This window comes from Alexandromys fortis, unplaced genomic scaffold, assembly GCF_014885135.2.
Source record: "Alexandromys fortis isolate MF-2015 unplaced genomic scaffold, M_Fortis_MF-2015_v1.1 scaffold_72, whole genome shotgun sequence".
In the NCBI taxonomy this organism is placed as follows: Eukaryota; Metazoa; Chordata; class Mammalia; order Rodentia; family Cricetidae; genus Alexandromys; species Alexandromys fortis.
Window position 1 is genome coordinate 5175166 of NW_026067969.1, and position 21494 is coordinate 5196659.

The 21494-nt window shown below is 48.1% G+C and overlaps 1 protein-coding gene across 6 annotated transcripts in view; it reads left to right on the forward strand.

Annotated features, from left to right (window-relative positions):
* Window positions 1-21494, forward strand: part of Rapgef1 (Rap guanine nucleotide exchange factor 1) — a 119712-nt gene that overhangs the window by 7773 nt on the left and 90445 nt on the right. The window contains exon 1 of one of the 6 annotated variants that reach the window (XM_050154945.1): window positions 15299-15501. The exons of 3 other annotated variants lie outside the window; for them this stretch is intronic. In XM_050154945.1, coding sequence (XP_050010902.1) covers window positions 15438-15501 — 64 coding nt within the window. In that variant the 5' untranslated portion in view covers window positions 15299-15437. Of the gene's footprint in view, window positions 1-15298; window positions 15502-21494 lie in introns of those variants that run through there. 2 more of the 6 variants (XM_050154941.1, XM_050154943.1) reach the window with 2 other exon arrangements.

Genomic DNA, 21494 nt, shown 5'->3' on the forward strand with positions numbered 1-21494 from the left:
AGCTAGGTTCCCTGTAAGAGTAGTAAGTGCTCTTAACCACTGAGCCATTTCTCCAGCCTCTACTTTAAAGCTTTTATAATTTTTCGTCATTGGTATCACTGGGCAGGTGTGGCTCTCGGGCACACAGCAAGATGGCTCACCAGCTAAAGGACTTGCCTTCAAGTCTGACATCATAAGTTCAGTCTCTGGTCTCATATGATGGAAGGAGAGACCTGGCTCCCACAAGTTATTCTGTGTGTGCCATAATACCCCCCCCCCCCCAAAACATAAATAGATGGAGCTGGGTGGTGGTGGCACACACCTTTAATCCCAGCACTTGGGAGGCAGAGGCAGGCGGATCTCTGTGAGTTCGAGACCAGCCTGGTCTACAGATCTAGTTCCAGGGAAGGCTCCAAAACCACAGAGAAACCCTATCTCGAAAAACAAAACAAACAAACAAAAAAAACATGAATAGATGTAATCGGGTTAAAATAAAGCAGAGCAGGAGGGTGATGCTGCATGTTCTGGGAGGTGGGTGTGTAGGGAAAAGGCGGGACAGCAGAAGCCCCATGAACTGCTGCCTCCAGACCACTGCACTGACCTGGAGCAAACAAGACTCCTGGCTGGAGACAATGGTGGTATTTATTTGCTGGTTATGGATAGTCCCATGTGCCTGTCCTCCATTCAAGTAGCTTGTTGTAAACAGATAGATGGATGATTGTGTGGGGACCTTGGAATTGGTGTCTCCCAGCCTCTCCTTTTAGTAAGTAAAAATAATAGTAGCAGCTAACAGTCATTAGGCACTTACCGCGTGCTGATACCAGGCTCTGCCAAAAGCATTCCACACATGTGACTTCATCTTCACAGTGGAGGAAAGGTACTTATTGTTCTCTAGAGCACTCCAAGCTACGGGCTGTTATTGGAGTAAGGTGTACACTCATACAACGGAGTGGGGCAAAACGAAAAGCCCACAGGCATGCGCAGTATTTACCTGGGTCTCACTGGGTTCTGGATACCTGTCTCTTAGCTCTGTGACATGACGAAGACGGACTTACCTGTTTCCAGATGCTCCTCTGCTTGAGAGGTGGCTGCTATCAGATTATGGATGAAGTGCGACAGGAATTTGAGAAGAAGCTGTTCTGTATAGATAGGGCCCAGAACCAGGGAGAAATTACCTTCACCCCTACCCTCACCCAACCCCAGCACTTCTCCCCTGTCCTCCCTTCTTGTTTTGTTTTTGAGATGGGTTTGCTGCATATCCTAGGCTGACCTTGAACCCTCTGTAGCACAGGCAGAGCTCAAACTCACAGCAGTCCTCCTGCCTCAAGCTTCAGAGTGCTAGAGTCTGTGCCCTGTGGAGAGGCCCTTCCTCATGCTGGCTGTGCAGTAGTGCTAGTGGTGGGTTGGACATAGTTGCTTGCTAACGGTTTCTCTCTGTTGTTGAGATGGGGACCATGGAGCCCAGACTAGTCTCAAATTTATTATACAGCTGAGACTAACCTTAAACGCACCTGGTCCTTCTGCCTTCACTCCCCAAGTGTTGGGCTTGCTGATGGTGTTCCGGCAAGGCTGATAGCCAGCAAGCCCCAGGGATCCTTCTGTCTCTATTCCTCCAACCCCAAGCACTGGGTCATAGGCTTGTGCCTGTGGCCAGACTTAGCCTTTGACATGGGTGCTGGAGGTCCAAACTCAGCAAATGTTCCTACCACTGAGCCATCTCCTCAGCGCTGTGGACGTGCTTGGCTCAGACTGCCCATCATAACATGTGCATGCAGTCAGTCCTCCCTAGCTTCCCAAGCGTTCCACGGGGACAAGATTTCGGTTTTGTTGGCTCTCTCATCTAAGGTGTTGGAGCTGCACAGCATTGTTCTAGGGGAGAGAGATGGTGACTGGTGGTCACTTTCTCTTATGTGCAGACCCTGTGCTAGGAGCCGGACCTCCAGATAGGTGCTTGATTGATTTCTCCTCTTACTAGGAGAAGATACAGGTGATGGGACCATTTGACAACTGTAGAAAGGAAGGCAGCATCAGGGGAAGTGACTGGCCAGCCGCAGGCACAAACTGTAGGGAACTGGTTTAGCCACCCATCCCCCCACTTGTATCTGGACCCTGGGTTCAGTGCTGGTCTGCTGAGTCACAGGGATGTCTCAGAGGCACCACTATTACCATTGCTTAGAAACAACGTGGCTTGGGACTTCCCTGGGGCTTTCCTACATCTCTGCAGGACTGACACTGGCTGTACATAGGCCTACAGACCTGCAAAGCGGTCTCTGGCTACTCAATTCAGAAGTGGTTTCCAGAAAGCAGCTTGGGAGTGGTGTGGTGCAGTGGGTGGGTGTCAGCCCTGGTGGGTGTCACTGACTGCCTAGCAGCCAGCCCTGCAGAAGTTCAGGGGGTTGACCAGCCGGTGCCTGTGTTGACTGCAGGAAGCTAAGCCTTTCATACATTCCTCTATGGTAGAGGCAGGGAGATCCTGAGCAGGGGTCACAAGAAGATTCTTGTGATGTAGAAGACTACACCAGTGCACTGGGGTAGAGCCCTGTGAGCTGTTAACTGTCTTCATCTGTAAAATGACAGGCCAAGCAGGTACAAAGGAATGGTTGAGTATGGGTTTCTTTGCCAGCTCGTGTATGAGGAGGCTGTGGGATCTTTCTCATTTCGGTGGGTCTGCCGAAGAGAAGAGTGCGAGTCCTCCGTGAAGTGACTGGCACCTCAGGGTTCTAGCAGAGTCTTAACACTTGAGAAGTATTGAGTAGGCATTAGCCCTGTTCTTACTTAAGGGCCCTCCTGCCCTAAAACAGAATTTCTTTAAAACTATTGAGTAAATAAAATTTTATACTTCAGTCCTCAGAGGAAAGATGGTCTCTGATTATTGAGGAGCTTGGAGTTTTGGATCCCCGGTAGGGTGGGGTGGCTGGACTTGGTGTAACCTGAGCACTCTACCACTGAACCTCACCTGGATAGAGTTAGGCAGTGGGCTTTTGGGAAGATGCCTATGCTAAGAGGAGCTTGGTCTCACCTAAGTCAAAGGTGCTGGCCGTGCTGTAGGTGGATGAGGACAGTCCTGACTGCTATGGAGTCTAGAAGGAACTAACTTAAAGGCTGTGGCCAGGCTCAGTTTCCCCACCTCAGCTGACCCTCAGCTCTCACAGCACGTTGTTTTTGTTCAGTGTTGCTAACAAACTCTCTGTTGTGAGGTCTTTGTGATAAGTAATTTACAAATGACCTCCAGTGCCCTGCCTGGGAGCTCCCTGCCACTTGTTCACCTCCCAAGGTCACCTTTCACAGCTGCTGGAACTCAGGAATCCTGTGTCCTGCTCAGCACCTCTGGGGCCTCCTCACCGTTTGCAAGTGGGTGTGTAGACCCCAGGCCCCATGCTGGCAGGAAGCACTGTGTTGGCTGGGGAGATGAAGCTGTTCAGCCTTTCCTTCACTCCAGTCATCCGCTTCATTAGCATTTGTGCCTCTGCCTGGACTTGTTCAGAGCACCAACACATACTGGTTCTCTGAGCTCATCACAGGGCCAAGACCTGACTAGATCAAAAACATGCTCTTCTGCATGGTCGCCCTGAAAACAAGAGCTTGCAGGAGCTGGTTTTGTGTTTGAAGCATAGGAACCTGCACTGTACTCCCACTCTGGGCTGCAATGGCCAAAGTTCTCAGGCCCCAGCTTCATAGGTTGAGAGAAGGCCTTCAGCTGCGGAAGTCACCACCAGACTGGAAACAAATTGACCTGGTGCTGCAGCATCTCTGCATCCTCTGAGTCCCCTCTGAACGAGGGCTGTGAGTCTGCTGGAGCATGTGTGCAAGGTCAGTCTCCAGAGGAAACTTGATACTCACATGTTCTCTCTCCTGCCGTGAATCCCTCCTCTTAAGTGATGGAGCATTTGTGAGCACTTTGGCTCTTTAGAACTTCATGTCCCCCAGTTCAGCCAGACCGGGTTCAAGTGGCAGTCCCTGTGCACCCCTGAGGGTTGCTAGGTCCCAGGAATGATGCTTCTTTGTAGCTAGGTCTTTGCAAGCAAAGAGAGCTTCATTTTCCAAGTGAGAACACTCTAAAACTCACACCGCAAACCTCTGCGCTCAGAATGGGCAGATCTGTTTAAGCCTGCCACACACAGGAGGTCCAGCCATGCCAACACCCTAGGAGAACCTCTTTGCAAAGTCTCTGGATCAAACTCTCCCAGCCTCAGTGACCACTGAGCTCTCTTCCATCCGTCCCTGTGGAAATGTGGACATTGGTTTCTTTCCTCTGCACTCTTCAGGTCCTTATGTTTATCTCCAGCTTGTTCCTTTTTAGTGCCATAAAGTATTCCATTCTATTGGTTTATCTGTTTGAGAATTTGACCTTGGTTAGCCACTAGGTATTTCCGAGGAACAGGTAATAAACAATGACCAACAAAACAACTTTTTATTTTATCTTATGCTGTTTTATTTGGACATTTTTTTCCAATGTAATATTTTTATTATTTGGGAATTTCATATCATGCACCCCATCACACTCACTCCCAGGTCTTCCCCCAACCCTTGTGACAACCCACCCCCCACCACCGTGAAGAAGGAGGAGGGGAAGGAGGAAGGAGGAAGGAGGAAGGAGGAAGAGGAAGAGGAAGAAGAAGAAGAAGAAGAAGAAGAAGAAGAAGAAGAAGAAGAAGAAGAAGAAGAAGAAGAAGAAGAAGAAGAAGACCGTTTACTCACTGGTGCATGGTCACACTCCTGGTGGCTAGTGCCTTAAAGATACCTGAGTCCTTCCTCACCTGCACCCCCTCCAGAAGCCCCCAGTTGTGGAGAACCACACTTTAGCACCCTTATCACCATTTTTAAGAGTTCTTTTAGATAATTTCCGGTCTAGACTGTTACTTTTTGGGGGGGTGGGGATAGGGATTGTCACAGAAGCCTTCTATGTCCTTTCCCAGCTGTGCATCTGTTGTCATTAATACCACTGCAAACATAGCTTCCTTGCTCTTTACAGTCTTCCAGAACATGGCTCATGGGCTTCTACATGGCTTTTGGTGACAACACAGACCACAATAACAACTTAATTTTTAAAAATGGATAAAAGATCAAATAGACATTTTCTCAAAGAAACTATGAAAATAGCCAGTGAGCTCATGAATATGCACAGAATTATTAGTCATTAGGGAAACATAACTCAAAACTGCCGTGAGAACGGCCTCACACAAGGATGGTTCCTTTCAAAAATGCTGGGAACAACATCATGGGGAAAAGCGAAACCTTGAGTTGGCAGAACATGAAGTGGAAGACTATAGTTCCTCAGAAGTAGAATTAGCACACAGTATAGCAAGCCCACTTCCTACATACCCAGAAGAGTGCTGAAAGCTGCGTCTTGGAGAGCCTCCCACCCTTTACAGCAGCGTTCGTCATTATTGCCAAAAGGTAGACCGTGACCCAGATGGTCATTTATCTGTTGGTGGGTGAATAGATAAATTAGCAGTCATCCACATGGTAGAATAGTATTTAGCCTTCAAAATAGAAAGGGAGTCTAATGTGCTGTATGTACTGTGGATAAATCTGAGGGCACCAAGTGAAGTAAGCCAGACACAGAAGCAGGTACCATGTGGCTTCACATTTGTGGGATCTTAACTTGATAAAAATCACATTGTTGAAGCAGAATGGTATAGGCACTGGACAAGGGAAGGATGGTAGAGTTGGCTAATGAACAGTTGGTTTTGCAAGGTGAAGATCTTGTGGAGATGGTGGTGATGCATTATGGCTCAGGTGATCACTTTAAACATATTTACCACAGGGTGGTAGTGGTGAACACCTTTGATCCTAGCACTCAGAAGGCAAAGGCAGGGGGATTTCTTGATTTCCAGGACAGCCTGGACAGCACAGAGAAACTGTGTCTGGAGGAAAACAAGAACAACATGTCAACATATTTGACCACACTTGTTTTCAGGGCGGTCTAGCACAGAGCGCTGCCCCAAACTCATCAGTTACCTAAGCATATTGTTTAGTCTTATCCTTCTACAGTAGGTTATATCAGAACAGGGTTAAAGCTGCAGCCTGTAGTGGTTGTGTTAGTGGACATGTGACTGCTGCTTGATGGGCTGTTTCTGGGCTGGGAGGGCACTGGGTGAAGGACCTTCTGGGTCCTGTAGTGGGCCTGGCCCTTGAGGAACCTATGTGATCAGGAAGCCTTTAAGCCAGAGCAGATACTAGACTATTGCGTAGAGGTCTTGCTACCAGCTGGGCTTTTCAACTCTGGTAGACTCCAACCCAGTCCCCACCTCCAGGAACTGCCCAGGCTCTGGGTCAAGTTGTATTCCTGTATTGTATCTGTATTCTGAGGCTGTCAGAGGGTCTGAGTGTGCAGCTGGGCTTCACCCTGGGGATGTCGTAGTCTGGCCCATACATAGTGCTGGAGCAGCTACTGAAGCCCGGACTTCTCAGCACTGTATACTGGGCAGTTACTCGGAGTTGAGGATGCAGGTGGCAGGCACTGAACTCTGGCAGGATCTCAAGCTGTTGGCCACATTTCTAAAAAAAATATGGCTGACTTATGGGAGGGGCCAAGGGAGAGGAATCTAGACAGAAGGAAGGCCAAGTCTTCCTCAGAAATTCCAGCCCCGAGGGCCCTGTTAGATTGCTAGCAGCTCTGCAGAGCTTCAGTCTGAGGTCACCCATGAGTCTCTGGACCATGCTGTCATTACTGTCCCGTGGCTGGCCAGCTGCTGGGTGGACAGGAACACAGCAGCAAATGTAAGAAAGACTGTTTCATAAAGGAAACGCACTAACAGTGGATTCTTCAAGAAAGTATACATCCAGGGCCACACTGGAGCACGATGGCTCCTTCTGCTGACTTCCCAAGTGCTTGCTCTGTAGCAAACAACAGGAGGAGCTTGGACACCTACCCCATCTGGGCTCCCTGCCCTCCCCCCCCCCGCCCCCCAGCCTTTTGTTTGTTTTCAAAACAGGGTCTTGCTTTGGAGCCCTGGCTGGCCTTGGAACCCCCCCCCCCCCCCCGCCCCCCAGCCTTTTGTTTGTTTTCAAAACAGGGTCTTGCTTTGGAGCCCTGGCTGGCCTTGGAACTCACAGTCCTCCTGCTTCAACTTCTTGATGCTGGGACAGCAGGCAAGTGCCACCCACCATGCCTTGCTGAGGCACAGCATTGGTTCAAGGGCTGGTTCTGGATCTTTGCTTATAAATGTCCCCATTATATATATAATGTCCTTCATCTTCCCGATGAAGAAAGTCACTGAGGGGTCCCTCCCTACTCATGTGGACGTTGACAGATGGAAGTGCTGACTGTTCAGAACCCCACCCCTCTCAGCATCCTGGGGCAGATGGGAAATACTGTCACAAACATGTGCACACAGTTTGTATTGCAGAGGGGCTAGGTTGCTTTGAGAGACCCAGTGCAGAAATATGCTGGCTCCAGTACAGGCATGGTTTCAGAGGGTTCTCAATGAGTCTGTGCATTCCTCATTAGTGCCTTTCTCCCCAGAAACGTCTGATACTTCCCACATCCCATTTACTCAAGCCAGGTGAGCATCAAAATCTGGAAGAGCTGGGTTTAAGAACAGTGAGTGTATACAGACAGCTAAAGCTCATCTTCCTTATGGGAAAGGTTAAGCAGGTTAAGGTTAAGCAAAATTCCTATTCTTGGAGTGGATGGAGACAAGAATAGAATCTGTCAAATAACATCTCTTTAAAAATTATTTGTAATGTTTTATTATATATATATAGTACATTGAATGTGTGTGCGTGTGTGTGTGTGCGCGTGTAAGTATGTACATCTGTCAGAGAACAATGTGAAGGGTCAGTTCTCTCCTACCTTGTGCAGATTGAAGTCAGATTGGCTGCATCATCAGGGCTTTAGGATGTCACCCAATCAGCAGTACTGCTCTGGCTCCTGGCGACATTACTGGGAGGATACCAGTGTGTATCTGTGTTGTCATTCTCCTGTTCTAAGGGCAGTTTCTCACTGCTTAGATCAGATTCCTAGTGCCCTTCCCATTCCTCTCCATGGGAGCAGAGGCTACAGAATGAACCCCTCTCCAGTAGCACAATGTGGGGAACACATTAGGAATGGGTGACAAACAGCAGCTCTGATGGCTCAGACAACTGGTCTTGCTGGCACATGGGAGAGCTAAGTGGAAGTCCCTGCCCGGCACTGAAACAAACCCTGGTAATGTGGAGAAGTAGCTTAAAACATTCTCCCAAAGCCACTGCAGTCTGAAGATGGCTCTGAGAGAGAGTGGGGTGAGCGAGGCCTGTTTTCCTCAGTAGACCAGACGGAGAGGGCAGCAGCCGTCTGATCAGCTCTGACAGGAAGGTGGCCAGCAGTTCAGCTGCGTGAAAAACTGATGGATCTCCCTTAATGTATGGTGTGCCTTGGGATATTAGCTAATTAATTAAGATGATGTATGAGTCGTTGTGACAAACATGACATTTTAAAACTAGACACCTAGTTTGAATGCAAAGTTTAAATCTGTTGGAAGCCACATAGCACAACAACCCTCTCCCAGTGTGGTGGTAAATACTGACAGGCTTCTTCCTGTCCAGATGCTCTCCAGAAGGGTAGGCGGCTTCCTCCCAGCCTGGGTCTTCACTCTCTTGAACTCTTCAGTTTGTAATGTTCTGGGACGAGACCTCTGATCCCTCTCCGCATGATCCAGGCCCTCTAAAGCAGTGGTTCTCAACCTAAGGGTCGTGACCCCTTTGGCAAACCTCTATCTCCAAGTATAATTACTGTACGATTCACAACAGCAGTAAAATTACAGTTATGAGGTAGCAACAACAAAGCTTTATGGCTGGGGTCACCACACTGTGAGGAACTGTGTTAAAGGGTTGTAGCATTTATTAAAAAGGTTGAGAACCACTGCTCTAAACAGAGCCTGTCCCCAAATATCTATTTTCAGCCCCTCTTTTTTTTCTGTCCAAAGATGGTGCCTTCTTGCTGTGTCCTCACATGGAAGGGACCAGGAGTCTCTCTGTGCCCACACATGTGGGTACTGTCCTCACCAACCAATCATCTCATGAACCACTTACTGGGATTACACTTGACTGTGAATTTGAGGGGCACACCACACATCCTTAAGAGTATAGCACATGTATCCAGACATGTGTGCCGCCTTCCAAGCTTCCCATCTAGTCGAGGCTGCTCCTAAATGCGGGATTCTCCTGCTTTAGCCTGCCAGTCCTGGCCCTGTCCATTGCATCTTGGACCGCCCCCCCCCCCAGAAGTCTGAATCATCCTTGTTAGCTGACTGTCCTGGATAATTTACAAGGCTATACCAGTCTCTGCCGTTCCCTTGTAGCTGGTCACTTGGTTTCCATTCTTGCCTCAGAAATGACTGTTTATCATTTAGCTATTAGAGGGTAGATTGGACCCGCCTTATGTGTCTGTAGCCACCTGACCCTGTTTTTCGTCCTTAGCTCATGCCAGCCTCATCCCTTACCTTCTCCTGTCATTCAGCCTTTGCCAATGCTGCTCCCCTGACTCAAAGTTCAGAGAGGTTCAGGGCAGGAGCCAGAGGCTAAACTTCAGAGGTGGTAGAAGAGGTGTCTAGCCTCTCTTAGAGCAGCATCGCCGTCAGTGGGACAGATTATGGGACTCCATTGAGAGTCAGCTGCAGAGGTGAGAAGTGAGTGCTTCACCAGGACATACATTCGGTATGAGAGGAGAGTGGCAGAGGGAGGTAGGTGGTGTGGGGGCAAGCTTCAAAGGCCTCTGGATATCAACATTCCAGACTTACTCCAGGTATTCCAGGAAGCCATGAGGGTGCGAGGATTCTGTGTGTGCTTAGCGCACCCCCAATAATTCAGTGCCATCAAAATGTGGCCAATTATTTCTGCTTAATTTTTAAAACTTCCTTCTAAAACCAGTTGTATTGAAGCATATCTGTGACCCTGGAATTTGGGACATAAGAGGCAGGAGTTCAAGGCCAGCCTGGACTACAACAAACAGCCTTTCTTCCAATTCTAGGCAGAGCTGAGGGTTCCAGGTGGGCTTTGTTCTCCTTCCTGGCCTCAGAGCTAGACAGTAGTCCTGGCAGAATAGCAGCCTCGGGGAGACCAGATGTCTGTTGCAGCCACAGTAGTTTCTGCATGGTCCCCATTTATAGTCTCCATTTTCCAAGAGATCCCTGAAGACCAGCCCTCTCAAGGGGTCTGGGAGGCGAGGGGCCGATTTGAGGTCTGTGCAACAGGTGAGCTACTCACAGGTCATGCCAGTGTGTAGCTCCCTTCTGGATCTACCAGCGAGCAGCACAGTTGACTCATTGGGGGCACCCCCAGCTCTCAAGATTGAGCTCAGTGGCGGACAGGTGCTCTTCAGAAACAAAACCTGGACCAGCTATGGAGCCTCATTCGCTGAGACTCATCCACACGTTATCTGCCATCCTGGGAGTCGTTTGAGGATTAGGAGATGTGGCTTTTGGAGGACATGTGTCATGAGGGGAAGGGGTACACCATTTCCAGTTAGCAACCCTCTCCCGGCTGCCTCTGTGGGTCAGGATATCAGCTTTCGGCCACTCACTGATCCAGGGTCATGCCAGCCTGCTTGCTGCCCTGCTGCCTGACATGATGACCATGGACTCTTAACTTTCTGGAACTCTGAGCCTCCAAGCTTTCTAAGTCACCTTGGTCGTGGTGTTTTATCACAGCAATAGAATCATAACTAAGACACTCAGTTTCCCCATTTCATTGAAATGATTTAGACAAACTTGGTGATTCTTGACTTTTTAGAGCCTTTTAAGAGAGTGAAAACCATGAACTTCCCTTCCCAGAAAAATACATGAATATGATACAACACTTTAAGGAAAGAACCCTCCCTTACCTGTCCCATGCTCACCACTTCCTTTGTGTACTTTCAGTGACATTGAACCACCCTGCTGTCCATCCATCAGTTCTCATCCTTCTTCCTTTCCTGACCTGCTGATTGGATTAGGTGCTGTGCTTCCCCAGTAAGCCCCTCAGCATGGTACTCAAATGACTTGTGCGTGACATCTGATGCTTAAGCCTCATTCTGAAGTCTCAGAAGAGGATCCTGGTGCTTCTGCGACACACTCCACTCCAGCCAGGGCCTTTGCCTGCTGTGCAGGATGTCAGCAGATGACCCAAAAATTTGGCCGTTGAGCTCTGCCTCATGCCTGACCTTGACATCTGACCTCTGCTCTGCTCAGCCTTTTGAGCAAGGGCAGAACAGGTTCCCCCAGCCCCTCCCCCATGGAACATTCCCACCAGGCTCTGTGCTTCCTCGTATTGTTGTATTTTCTCCAGGAGGGAAATGACCAGCATCAGACTTTCCTCCCAGCAGACAGACTCACACAAAGCTGGGTGTCAGCTCCTGAGCACCACCCAAGAGCCCCTTGCTATTTCTTTGCCCCTGTGGGGGTCTCCACACTGGCACCTCCTGCAGGGCTTTTTCTTTCTGAGCCATTTCAGTCAGTGAGCAGTGCCTTGTACAACGCTGGCTTAGATTTCTTCTGCATCCTGCAGTTCATGAGGGGAGCTGAGGGGAGGACTCTCCCTAAAATGTTTTGAACTTTAGTCCACAGTGTTACATTTCTGGTTTATGTTGCTTCCCACAATCAAAATATTCCCATGGCTCAGATATTCGCAGTGCCATAAGTGAAGTATTAGTTTAGTTATATAAGGGAAGTGAGCTATTTAGCAGTGCAGCGGTAGCTCTGAGCTCCAAGGGCCAGCTCTTGGAAGGGTAAATCATTTCTTCCAGTTGCAGCCAAGGCTTGTAGTTTGTAGATAATCACAATGAAAGCAGCAACAGTAGCTGTTCTTCATTAAGGGCCTGCTGTGTGCCAACACTTTGTAACTTACTTTAGAGCTTTTTGGCCTTTAGAGCTGCCTTTCCAAGGGTCGCTTGGTGACTTGATAGTATACAGTTTACATACATGAGAAAATAAAGTTCAGAGCGATTCCTTGATTCCTTTCTGTCACAGTTCACCAGCTCAGAAGTACACTCAGAGCTTTAAACCAGGCCAGCTGTTCTCCAAAGCCAGTTTCTGTCCCGTCCTCTGCCCCGTACTCCTCCTTCTCTTGTCAGGAGGAAGTTTTTCCTAGGCAAGGATAATCTCCCACCCCACACCCCTGCTTCCTTTTAGTGTGAAAGAGGTGCACTCCCCGTGCCTTCTGGTGTTTGTGGGACCATGGGAAGCATGGCCTTGGTGGCTGTGAATAGGGCCGTCCACTCTGGTGGCACTGGCTTTTGTTTGCTTTAGTCTTTGAGACAGGGTTTTTCTTGTATTACAGCTGGCCTGGAACTCACAGTATAGTCTAGGCTGGTGGTCTTGAACTCATGGGGTCCTCCTCTTTCAGCCTGTTAAGTGCTGAAATCACAGGCTGGAGCTACCATGTCCCGCTGTCCTTCAGGTTTTGTCTTGTCCTCTCTGTGAGCATCTCCTATTGGCTCCCTACACGGGAAGTGGCAGACAGTCTTGACTGACAAGCATATTTACCTTTTGGGATGTTTCTAGGGATACTTTCTCTGACTTGACAATTCAGGGGGAATCCTTAAAAATGGACTATTCTGCTCATTTCCCCTACCCCACTGAAGCAGCACAGGTTTGAACATTTGTAACCAGGGTTGTCTCAGAAGCGGTTGAGCTACCAAGTCTTCAAGAAAATTGTGCTCTTGTGAAAGCTCTGTTTGTTTGCCAGTGTTATCCGTAGATGTACTATTTGGATCTTGAGTTCATTTGCTCATGGGAACCCTGCCACTAGAGTAACAACTCAAAATTAAGAAGGCAGAACCTGAGCCCAGCTCTGTACACATTTGCTGTTGTTATTGTTATTGTATGTAGAGATACATGTGAGTGTATATATATGTGAGTGTGGACATGCGCATGCTCCATTGAGAGAACACATACCTAGTACATGTGTGACAGCCAAAGGACAACTTTCAGGATTCCTTCCACATGGATTTCTAGGGGACCACACTCTGGCTTTTTGAGGCAAGTACTTTCACCTGCTGAAGCATCTCACCAGACCCTGAGTCCATGCACTGTATGGATCCATCATAATCAGATCTGTAGTAATGTGAGCGGCGGGGCTGCATCCCCAGCACCCCAGCCGCCTGCTAGCTTATGCCCCAAAATAATTACACGGACACTGTATTCTTTTAAACACTGCTTGGCACATTAGCTCTAGCCGTTACTGGCTAATTCTGATATCCCGATCAACCCATCTCTAATAATTGTGTAGCACCGGTCTTACCTGGAAAGATTCAGCATGTCTGACCTGGCAGCTTGCTTCATCGCTTGCGTCTGCCCTGGAGAGGGGAGCATGGTGTCTCTGAGCTCACTTCCTCTTCCTCCCAGCATTCTGTTCTGTTTACTCCTCCCACCTATGTTTTAACCTATGAGGGCCAGCCAAGCAGTTTCTTTATTTTTTTAACCAGTGACCTTCCTCCAACACAGATCCCAGCATCAGTGACTTTCTAGAGCAGTAGGGCAGTGGTGATGTGGGTGACACACCAGGGCAGAAGCCCTGCATGGGTTCAGGTAGTTTCTGTGTAGTTAATCTGGTCCGGCGTGGGGACCAGGTGGGACTTCTTGCTGTTCTCTCCTTCACTCTCCATCCCATCCACACCTCAGCAATGCCAAGTAGAACTTCTGACAGGATCTTGTCCTAGTGGGCAGCTGCATAAGTTATTTGCCAAATGCTAATAAAATAAAACTTTGTCTAAGTGGAAGATGTTAAAAATACAGGATCTAACCAGATCCTCTTTAGTGTGTTGGTTTTGAACATATATTATATATATATATGTATATATATATAGTGTGGAAGAAGCAAGATCAGATGGCATATTTGTAGCTGGAACTTCCCTGAGGAAAGGTGTTCGGGTGTTTAATAGAGACAGATGAAGTTACTCCAGCTCATGAAAAGGGTCAGGTGTGGCTAGCAGGGGTAAAGCTGGGTTTAAATCAGTCTTGACTGACATGCAGCTTTGCTGCGCTGCACAGGCATGCGGTTCCTGCTGTCGGTTTGTCCAGTGTGTGGTTGCACTGTGACCGGGGGAGTCTCAGTGTGCAGTGAGGGAAACAGGACCCTCCTGCTTCTCATTTCTGCATCAACCTTGGAAAGATGCACTGGGTATGATTTTTGTTTTGCCAAGTTTGGAAGCTTCAGGCTGTGATTTTCTGAAATGTGTTCTGTATGGATGGAGGAAAACACAGCACCTGAGGATCTCTTTCCCCATCCTGCCTCATTTAGTGGGGCCTTTCTCCAGAGCTGGCTGGAGCAGCACCTGGGGTGGAAAGAGTACTAAGCTTTTCTGTGGTTCTGCTTTTGGGTGCTTTCTTCAGGCTACTTCAGTTTGCTTCTATGCCATGCCAACCAGTTTCACAGAACATGTCTCCTGTGTGCCACTGACTAACCTGGAGCGTGGGCTTTTCCTTCCGACCTGCTGTAGCTTTGGAGTCTGAAGTTAGGAGACAGTCGTGAAGAACATGTACTAAGCTTTCATAAGTGGATCTAGTGCAAGTGGCAGAAGTGGACTGGTGATGTGTCCACTCAACAGATCAGAAAACTGAGGCTGCTGGCTTTATAGGCAACACCATGGCAGAGCTGGGTTTGAAGGTCTGACTGTGTCCAGAGCCGGCATTCTTGCCCTGATTCCCTTAGCAGCATTTCTAGTCCCTGCTGTGGGGCGTTGAAATAAGTTAGACTTGACACCCACCTTGGTTTTTTCTTCCTTTCCCCAGACTTCATGCCCTTGTTTTCTTCCTGCAAACCAGGTGGCGTGACGCCTTCTCCAGAAAATTGTTCTTCGGATAGAATCAGGGTTTAGAACTCGGGGTGCATACCATGAAAGGCTGTGTTAGCATTTTGTTTCCTTTGTGATTGAAGACGTCCCTTGCATCTGAGTGTTTTGTTTTTCTCTTGGAGACACAGTGTTAATGGAATCAGCCTGTTTCCTCAGACCATGAGGACCATGTCATGGGGCTGAAACAGACTTTAAATAGAAGGTGTGACATAGGGGTCTGTGCGAGGTTCTCACTGCACACCCTAGAATGGCCCTTTGTGACTTTCAGCACCTGGATCACCAATTTCTTCTTCCCCTGGGAAAGCAGCAGCAGCAGCGAGAGGAGAGCAGTCGCCCCCCCACCCCCCAGGCCACTGCTGTACTCGTGAATAGTGAGTGATGTCAAAGGAAGCCGAGGAAAGAGCTGCTGAATGCAGTGATTACTGCAGCCACCAGTGGGGCAGGAACACCCTTCCTTCTAGTTTCCTCCCAGTACCACCAAAGAATTTGAAAGGAAAGAAGCTGAGGCCTTTTAGAGTGACAGAGTTCCTGCTTTCTCCAGAGGGTGTGTCAGCCCTCCTGGGGCTCTGCCTGGGGCTGCTGGGTCGTGCGTGTGTGCGTGTCATCCCAGGGATGAGTCCCCTTTCAGCCAGTGGCTTGCTTCCTACTCGCCATTCAGTGGAGACGCCTGGGCTGGGAAAGGCACTGTGATCGGCTGGTTTTAGGGATGGGCAATGCCGTTGAAAGACAGAAGCCCCTGAAACAAAGCCATCTGTACCCCTGGAAACAAGGTAAGAAAACTCCCCCTATTTTGTAGGCAGCAAGAGGGTGATCTTATCCTGGATCCTGGCCCAGCTGAATCAGCCTGGGAAGCTACCTTCCAGATCAGAGCGAACTCAGTTTGTGGCCTTTCTAAAGACTGAAACACATATCTCTTCATAATGACTGGTGTAACTGGTGGGTGGTTCAGCTCAGGTGTTTCTGTGTTGACTTTTCAATTTTTAGGCTCTAATCCAAGTCAAGAGTTTTGTTATCCAGGAGTTGGAGTGTTTTGTCATTTTTTTGGTGTAAAGAATGTTGTTAAAAGTTTCTAAGTATGATTTTCCATGCTGTTCACCTGTTTCCCACACCACGAGATGCAACAACCTCTCTCAACACCAACCCTGACCCTGGAGCTGCGGTGTCAGCTCTGAGGGAAGAAAGACTGGGGTCCATAGCACTGCCACAGTGCCCCAGGACCAGCACATGACCTTCAGCAGTGATGGGGCAGCTCTGTCTCAGACACCTCTTTCAGTAGTGCTAACCCATTAGGCTAGCACCTGGCAGGTGTGCCAGAGGTGGCACTTACGGGACTTAGGGACCGGATCTCACTATTCAGCCTGTGCTGGTCCTGAGTTTGCTGTCTCATCAGGTTGGTCTCAGATTTGGAGTTCTGTTCCGGCCTCCCCAGTGCTGGGATTACAGGTGTGTACCACTCCTAGCCATCTTTCCAGGTCTTGTCTAACAGCTGCATCATGCTTGGTTTGTGGTTGGCAGTCCCCTTGTAACTGTGACTGAGTGTGTGTTTGTGAATAAAGAAGCAACTGGAAAGAAATGCCTGTTAATGTTAGCAGTATCTGTTGGAACCTGGTTAGAGAAAGTTCTCCACTTAATAGGGAAAATAGGTGGGATGTCAGTTTGCTGTCAAGTTCTAGCCTTGCTGAACATCCCTCATCATTCTCTTGTCTGCTATTTCTTTGACGAATGCTCCACTGGATCCCAGTCTAACAAGACGGAATAGCAAGTGGCTAGGGGCTCATGCTAGGAACACATCTTTCTCTCTTGGGTGCTTGGTATTGAATCCAACACTGGAACTTGCTAAGCAACCCTGAGCTGCATGCACCCTCAGCCCCTGTCCTTACTTTCCTTGGTACTGAGCAGTGTGGGCGAACACTCTTGGTTTTGGATAGTCAAACTGGAGTGTTTAAAGAGCCATGCTTACTGTAATTATCCTGACACAATTCAGCAGAATGATACATCTGATAGTGAGGACTTCCAGATGAGCAAAATAGGGGAAATCTTAACAAGTGCCAGGAACCAGGTGATGGGTTTGTGTTCAACAGAACAGTGCAGGCAGAGCCTTCACCCACAGTAGGCAAGTGCTTTAACTGAGCTATATCTCCAGCTCTCTTCAGCATGTTTTTACATGTGTGAAATAAAAGCAAGCACAAACTCACTTAGCTTAACTTGTATTTCATTGGAAATAACTGGATTTATATACAAAATTACAGAAAGGTTTGAGGTTTGTTTGGCTTTGTTCACTAACTGTAGTGAGAGCAGTTGTAGGGCCATAGTTGATAGTTCATTCATAGCAAGCAGAGCCACTGTTGAAATGGATTATTAAAAATGCTGCAGGTCCCCAAGCAGTGGCTGGTCCAGGGCAGGGAGACACGCGGTGGCGGCAGTGGAAGAGAGACAGAGACATGGATAGGCAGAGTGAGGTTGGATATTTATTTAGTGTTTATGGAAGGGAGGGGAGAAGGGGAGAAGAGCAGAGAGGGGGAGAGAGGAGAGAGAAGGGAGAAGCTGCCTCTCTGAGAGGGAGACAGAAAACTGGAGGAACTCAGGCTAGAAGCTGAAGATCAGCCTGTCTCGGCAGACAGGGGAGGGAGTGGGAGTGGCTTGTCTCTTAAAGAGACAGAACAGATCATTACAACTGATCCATGCTTTCCAACTTACTTTTTTCTCAGAGGGTGGGTTGGTTTATATAGGGTACACCTGGGACCACGCTTGCCCTCTCAAAGTCTGTCTGATCCTGACCTCAGGGCCATTTCCAGCCCTCTTTCAATGAGTGGTGGCTCCAGGACACACCATTGGGGTCTCTGACACACTAGGGAATGGATGAACGAATGAAAAGTGCAGTGTCCACAGTGGCTGCCGCTGGGACAGCCCCAGAAGCTCCTGCCACTGTTCCCAGCTTGTTGCCCTGTGATGGCTGGAACTCTGCATAGACACTGCCAGAGCCAGCGATGATGAATCAAGCCTTGTTGTGTTCTAGAGGCTATTTTATTTACTTTTTAAAAATTTTTATTCATTTACTTATTTGTTTGATTTTTCAAAACAAAGTTCTCTGTGTAACATCCCTTGCTGTCCTGGAACTCACAATGTATACCTGGCTGACTTAGAACTCAACAGAGATCCACCTGCCTCTGCCTCCCAAGTGCTGGGATTAAATGCTGCCAACACTTCCCAGCTCTGAAGACTATTTTAAAAAGCAATCCCATGTGCCCTTCTCGTCAAGTTTGTTTCCATGTTGTGGGCTGGGGAGGTTGGAAAATTGAAGTTGTGTGATGGTGTGGGTGTCCCAGCTCTCTGCTGCTCTGCAGACTCGTCCTTCCTTTTTTATATTGGCTCTAGGAAGTCTCTCATGGGCAGATGTGCAACAATTGCAAATTAGTTATTATCTCCTTAAAATAGATTGTGCATCACCATGTGGGTGCTGGGGACTGAACCAAGGTCCTCTGGAAAAGCAGCCTAACCACTGAGAAGTCTTTCTACCCTACCCACTCCCTAAGATGGCAGCAGCCAGTACCACCAGGCTGGTGAATGGAGATGCTAGTGATGTGTTTGCACACAGTGTGGGTGGTAGCCAGGGAAATTAACACCCTCCCAGGAAGGGCTGACTATGAAAAGCTTCTGCTCATAGGCTGATTAAGTGGGACTTGCTGTGCTGGGAAAGAACCCAACAGACAGAGGATAGGTGGGGGTGAGAGGCTCTACCTCAGCGCATATTTAGAGATTTGGATTGTAGCCAGCAGAGGTGTTTAGACGTGTGTGTGCAGTGGAGAGGCATCTGATGCAGCTGGATATCCACGTGCTGGGTCATAAATGTCCACCCAGAGCACACGAGGGCCGCGTCTCACTCTGACCACAGACCCAGCTTCACACTTGTTGGCCTGCTTCATGGTGGCAAAGGGAGATGAGGCCTTTACTATACAGTAGTAAATTTTACAAATGCATACTGCTTGCTAGGAATGCTTGTTATTATCCATTGCTCACTGGAAAGAACCCTGCATTTACTGGGTCCGTGGGCATAGACTTTAGGTCGACTCTCTCCCACAGCCATCAGCCCTGTGAGTTTAGATAGTTCTCTACCAGTGTCCTCCTCTCAATGAGAGGATTTGGTGATAGTCCTTTGGTTTTTCGAGACAGGATTTCCCTGTAGCTTTAAAGCCTATCCTGGAACTTGCTCTGTAGACCAGGCTGGTCTCAAACTCACAGAGATGCACCTACCTCTGCCTCCTGAGTGCTGGGATTAAAGGCATGTACTGCCACTGCCCGGCTCATGGTGATACCCTTAAAGGACTCTTTGGGGGTTAATACCAGTGTCCATGTGCCCTGGTCAACATTGTTTATGGTGCAAAACTCCTAGAATATTTCTGCTGTAGTACTTACCCAGGTGACTCGATTCTCCCTTACTGGCCACTGTTTTGTTTTGTTTGTTTCCAGTTACACAGTGGCATGCCTTCAAACTAGGGTATCGGGGTTGAATACTCTCGTTTTCCAGTTATTTGGCAGTCAGATACAGAGAATGTACATTTTACTTTAGATGAGACAGTCTTAACATTATTTGTTATCCCTCCCATCTCCTAGTGCTGGTGATGGAACACAGGGCCTTGTGGTGTGCAAGCAGCCTGCCCCTGAGCCATACCCTCAGCCACGATGCCACATTATTAAGGAAAAGAGGGCTAAGATACAGAAGAAAACACAAAGGACAGAAACTATAGCTGCTACTGTTTTCCAGAGCCCTGCACATGCACACGCCCATGTTTTTCTATGGTCACAAGCATGTGTGTGTAATTTCCCCCTTTGATGTCAGGCTTCTGTGTGGCCCCATAGCTACTGTAATGATGGTGGCATGCTACCATGTTAATGTTGCACACTGTTAAATGAGCCATCTGCTGTTGAATGCTGACATTGCTGTTCTGGCTCCTGCAGGTGGGCAACACTGAGGAGCTCCAGGACCAGAGCTGTGTGATGCTCTTGCATGGTTTCCTTACGATAAGTTCCCAGCATCACATTCCCAAGCCGGGAACATAAAAATAGCTTTAAGGAGCGCACCGTGTTGTTTTCTCAGAGGGGAGGTGTCTGTTAACATCTCACGAGTGAGACGTAAATTCCCCAGCTGGTCACAAACACATCAGTGCCGCAGTGATGGGTTATCCGAGGGAAAGCATTGGTCACCACGCTCTTATTCCCCACAGTTCTCTGCTTTGGGCTTTCCTTGGTTGCGTTTACGTGCCAAGTTTCAGTGAACAAGGATCAAGCTTTATTTAAGGATGTCCGTCCACTTGTTGTCATTAACTTTTGTCTTCTGTCTCCCAGAGAGTACTGATTATTAAAAATTATTCTCTTGTGGAAGGTGTGGAATGAGCCCAGCAGTACTTGCATTGTTAGTATTGGGCTGGCTGATGGGCTGCGAGGCAAACAACCCAATTTGTCCTTTTTTCCCAACTGCTCATAAGTGATGAGGCCCCAGTAATCCATACAGAAGAGTGAGGCTGGAGGACCTTGAGTTGAAGGCCAGCCTGGGCTACATATTGAGACCTGGCTTATAAATAAATGCGTCCACAATACATGGCTGTGGTGTTCTGAATTAGCTTGCCTGAGAGCAATTTGGACCGATACATGCAGCACCTCAGAATGTGGATAACTGGGATGGATGAGGAGGGACTAAAAGCTGAAGGTTGTGTGGCATCCTTTTGAAATTGCATGCCTCAGGATAGGAGGGTAAAGGTTTCTAAAATGGTTACCTAATTTTAACAGTGGGGGAATTAAGGTGGATGTGAAATCCTACATCTTGGATCTTATCACCACTGTCGTACCAGGGATGGGACAATGTATGCAGTACTGACAGGAAACAGCACATTGCACAGCTTTTCACATATTTACATATTACATCTATATGTATTCTGTAATATGCAAAACATTTTTCATGTAGAATGTAACGCCTATAAAATACAACCAGTATACAACAGCACGTGTCACATGTACTATATGTAATACAACACAGTAGCATGTATAACAGTGGCCAGTAGCTGGTGGGATGTGGTATTAGGCAGTGCCAGTGGCTTCCTGTGTGGCAGATGTGGTACCAAAAGATTGACACGCACAGTGGCTTCCTTTTGTACACAGTTGGTGTATAATTCGAACCTTACATAAACTGGTTTTTCATTCAGCAGGGATCAGCTATGGGAATGGAAACTATAAGTGTAAAGGGATTTTTCTCATGAGAAGTGTGGGGTGTTGTTTTGGGTGTGGGTAAGAAAAGGGAAGGAAACTTGGCTCTGTCATCAGATAGCTCCAAATTTAGAACAATGTCTGTCCTGAGCCACTGGCTATTGAACGTGCTTCACCCTGGGAACATGCATAGAATTCATTTTCAGGTTTCGAGACTTTTCCAGCTGTGTCGAGGCTGCTGCCGTTATCTACTGATAGCAACCACCAGCAGCCACCCAGCATCTCCAGTTACTTTGCAAGGATTGCTTGTAAGAAAGGCTACTGACTATAAAGCTGAGAAGTTTAGTTTGACTATGTTAAGGGTTTGTAAACACAAAGGACTAGGTGGTGTTTTAGAAGAAACAAAGTCCAGACTATTATGTAGGTGTTTACATAAACTTTAAAAAAGAAAACCAAAGGGCTGGAGAGATGGCTCAGTGGTTAAGAGCATTGTCTGCTCTTCCAAAGGTCCTGAGTTCAATTCCCGGCAACCACATGGTGGCTCACAACCATCTGGAATGAGGTC